The sequence below is a fragment of the Limulus polyphemus genome, unplaced genomic scaffold (genome assembly GCF_000517525.1).
Source record: "Limulus polyphemus unplaced genomic scaffold, Limulus_polyphemus-2.1.2 Scaffold5887, whole genome shotgun sequence".
Classification (NCBI taxonomy): Eukaryota; Metazoa; Arthropoda; class Merostomata; order Xiphosura; family Limulidae; genus Limulus; species Limulus polyphemus.
The window spans coordinates 18,838-22,939 of record NW_013671497.1 but is presented as its reverse complement, the minus strand read 5'-3'; the positions used below and the strand labels follow the sequence as shown (position 1 = coordinate 22,939).

Sequence of the window (4,102 nt, the reverse complement as noted above, 5' to 3'; positions counted from 1 at the left end):
CTTGAACATAGACAAGTTTTACTACCAAACATCGTTGTTTTCTGCACATTATTTATGGAAATATAGTTTATTTGAATAAATCTTGGGTTTTACTCAACGTGAAATACTTTTATTTTACGTAATTTCTATTTTTAAATATGGTAAATTAAGTTCGGTTGGTATTCTACACAATCACTTTGAAAAAAGTTTTTTTTTTGTCGCCAGAGGACATGGATGAGAACAGTCAAAAGTAAAACAAAATTTTTTTTTATTAGAAGCACAGTATGAAATGAGGTCTTTAAAGAACATATTCAGATTAATAAGGTGAAAAGTACAGAAACGGGTTACAAAGTTTAAAATAACACAAACCGACTTTCAAAAGCTGCGAGCCGAAGTTGAAACTTTGTCAAATTATTTAAGCTGGCACACTACTCGTCAGACGTGCACGGACATGCTGCATGAGCCCCGAATTAAGCAAATCTGTACACGTTTGACCATTGACCACACAAAGGTCGTAGCATCCCGTTAGTTTATCAGATGATATATTCGTGTATTTCTTTCAATAATAACACTTTGTTTTCCTTTCTCAAATCAATTCACAATCTGGGATCAGTTTTGAAATTGATTGATATTTGGTCACATCAGATTTCAATGGCAATTATCCGATATATTTGATAATTTCAGGACTTTTAAAGAAATTATAGGAAAAATAACAGTTGCAAGTGAAACAGCCAACAGATCAAACCTAACTCACACTTCTGACCTATAGCAGCATCACACTGCTACCTCTTTCGTCGCTGGCTCTCCATTTCACCACACAGCATCTTTTTGAATGCCGATCGAAAATCTGGACTGAAAATCGTATAAATTAAGGGATTAAGCATGGAATTAACGTAGCCTAACCAAAGAAGGAAACTGAAGAGTACAGCACTTGGTTCACATGCGGAACACAGAGGCATCAACAATGCCATCACAAAAAACGGTAACCAACAAATCACGAAAACCCCAGTGATGATGGCAAGGGTCTTGGCTGCTTTACGCTCACGTTTGGCCTCTAAAGACTCCTTGGTGTGTCTCTCCTTGGTGTGTCTCTTCCCTTTTGAAAGCATCTCCATCCGAGTGGAATCTGAATTAAGACCATTAGTTGAGCTGGTTATATCTGGGTTGGCTGCCTGAGAATTCAAGTTTGAAAACGATGTCATTTCACTACAAGAAGGTACCGATGCTGCCATTGTGGAAGAGTTCTTGCTTTTCACTTTCCTACGAGCTTTTGGAACCTTAGTTCCCGGTTTGTGACGAATTCGTTTCCTAGCTTCCCGAAAGATGCGGAAATATAGGATGAGGATCAACACCAGAGGCACATAAAAAGAAGAAAAGGTAGCAAACACCTGATACGCAACATCCTGGCTGACAAGACATCTCTTTTCCTCTTCTATACGCTTTAAAAAATCTGGATCCTTCCATCCAAAGATAGGAGCTAAGGAGACGACAAATGCAACGGTCCATACGATAAGTATCATGGTGCCGATGTGTCGCGCGCTACGACTTCTGACGTAATCAACTTGCGTCACAGCCCAGAACCTATCAACAGCAATAGCCAGAAGATGTAGAATGGAAGCTGTGCAACACAAAACATCAAACGCAGTCCACAGATCACAGAGGGCAGCACCTAGGACCCATTCTTGAGTTACCTCGTAAACAGCTCCTAGGGGCATCACAAGACATGCCACCATTAGGTCAGCTACTGCTAACGAGAGTACTAGGTAGTTCCCAACACACTGTAGATTTCGGTCCATAAAGATGGCAGCGATAACGAAAACGTTGCCAATGACCGTGGCTAAGATAAGAAGTCCAAGGATGACTGAAGTTATACTCATGAGAACCACGTTCTCCATCGGATGATAGTGGAGTGTAGTGGTTTCTGTCTGGTTCGTTGTTAGGTTTTTCGTCCGATTTTCGTATACAGTAAAGGATAAGTTATCAAAACGGAGATCTGCTGTAATATCAATAACACCATTCCACAGGGAAAGATTGTTCATTCGTTGTAGTAATGTTCTCGTTTCGTCCATATTTATATTAAAAACTCTCAGCTGTGTTAATATATGTTTATATATATGGGCTTATTAATTTACATAAAAATTAGTTATACCTCAAACATTTTACTAAAGTAATACGTTATAAATCAGTGAGTAGTATACATATATATATATATATATATATCACAGTTTAAACTTAGCCGAACTTAGAAAACGAAAAAAAATGTACAAAACTAGTTTCATTACACTACACACCACTGGAAATAATGTTAGTTAACGAACAAAATAGTACTTAATGTAATAAGTACGAGAAAATAAGGCTTAAAGTAATCACAAATGAGCAAATAATTACACTTTTTTAATGATATAAAAACATGAAAAAGTCTTTAAGCTTGAAAATTGTATAACGTTTCAACAAAAGGGTGTCATTATTTGAAGACTTCTACAAACACTAATATATATATATACTTTGCAGTTTTAATTAAAATCACAACTGATTAACAGGCAGTAGAAGCTGGTTTTTGGCAGACCAATTTTAACTCTCAACTCGAAAGGTCATCATCGGTGTACATACTGGTTCAAATATTAAGCTGGGCTAACTATTTCATGGCAGGACTTTGAATTGAGGAAAGAATACAAACACCAGGCGAAACTGAATCGAACCTGAAAATATATCAAAACGATTGCTTATATTTCGTAAAACCAATACAAAGTCATCAATTCAAAGCACCACAAAATTGTAATATACAGACAAGTTAAAGTACATTTATCTTTAACAGTCTTTAGCTTAAGATCTTGAGAAGAACGTAATGGTCTCAGATTAGTCTTAGATGCCTTTATGAAAAATAAGTTTAACATAAATAATAAGCGTGTTTTTCCCACCTAATCTTGGAGACGGCAAAACATTGTCAAACTAAAAAGTTATAAACAGAGATAATATCAAAAATATATATGTACAGAAGAATAAATTTCGAGTATTTTGAGAAGTACTTACAATTCCAAGAAATAAATTATTTGTTATGCTCTTTCTAAAAATCGTTTTACAGAATTCGTTTCAAGCTAAAGTTACCCAACTATTGGTTATCAAACTTCCATTTCAAGTTATAGTTACTCAACTATTGGTTATCAAATATCCATTTCAAGCTAAAGTTACCCAACTATTGGTTATCAAACTTCCATTTCAAGTTATAGTTACTCAACTATTGGTTATCAAATATCCATTTCAAGCTAAAGTTACCCAACTATTGGTTATCAAACTTCCATTTCAAGTTAGAGTTACTCAACTATTGGTTATCAAATATCCATTTCAAGCTAAAGTTACCCAACTATTGGTTATCAAACTTCCATTTCAAGCTAAAGTTACCCAACTATTGGTTATCAAACTTCCATTTCAAGTTATAGTTACTCAACTATTGGTTATCAAACTTCCATTTCAAGTTATAGTTACTCAATTATTGGTTATCAAATATCATTTCAAGCTAAAGTTACCCAACTATTGGTTATCAAACTTCCATTTCAAGTTATAGTTACTCAGCTATTGGTTATCAAACTTCCATTTCAAGCTAAAGTTGCCCAACTATTGGTTATCAAATATCCATTTCAAGTTATAGTTACTCAACTATTGGTTATCAAACTTCCATTTCAAGTTATAGTTACTCAACTATTGGTTATCAAATATCAATTTCAAGCTAAAGTTACCCAACTATTGGTTATCAAACTTCCATTTCAAGTTATAGTTACTCAACTATTGGTTATCAACTATCCATTTTAAGCTAAAGTTACCCAACTATTGGTTATCAAATATCCATTTCAAGTTATAGTTACTCAGCTATTGGTTATCAAACTTCCATTTCAAGTTATAGTTACTCAACTATTGGTTATCAAATATCAGTTTCAAGCTAAAGTTACCCAACTATTGGTTGTCAAACTTCCATTTCTAGTTATAGTTACTCAACTATTGGTTATCAAATATCAGTTTCAAGCTAAAGTTACCCAACTATTGGTTGTCAAACTTCCATTTCTAGTTATAGTTACTCAACTATTGGTTATCAAATATCAGTTTCAAGCTAAAGTTACCCAACTATTGG

The 4,102-nt window shown here is 34.5% G+C and overlaps 1 protein-coding gene across 1 annotated transcript; it reads right to left on the bottom strand.

Annotated features, from left to right (window-relative positions):
• Positions 1-329: 329 nt before the first annotated feature.
• On the bottom strand, positions 330-2,069 carry LOC106473105 (5-hydroxytryptamine receptor-like). The gene has a single exon (XM_013933785.2). It carries the CDS (start codon positions 2,046-2,048, stop codon positions 762-764), a length of 1,287 nt encoding a protein of 428 aa, XP_013789239.1. The 5' UTR covers positions 2,049-2,069; the 3' UTR covers positions 330-761.
• Positions 2,070-4,102: the final 2,033 nt, after the last annotated feature.

Coding starts and splice junctions, on each gene's coding strand:
- LOC106473105 (XM_013933785.2), bottom strand. CDS start 2,048: ATGGACGAAACGAGAACATTACTACAACGAATGAACAATCTTTCCCTG.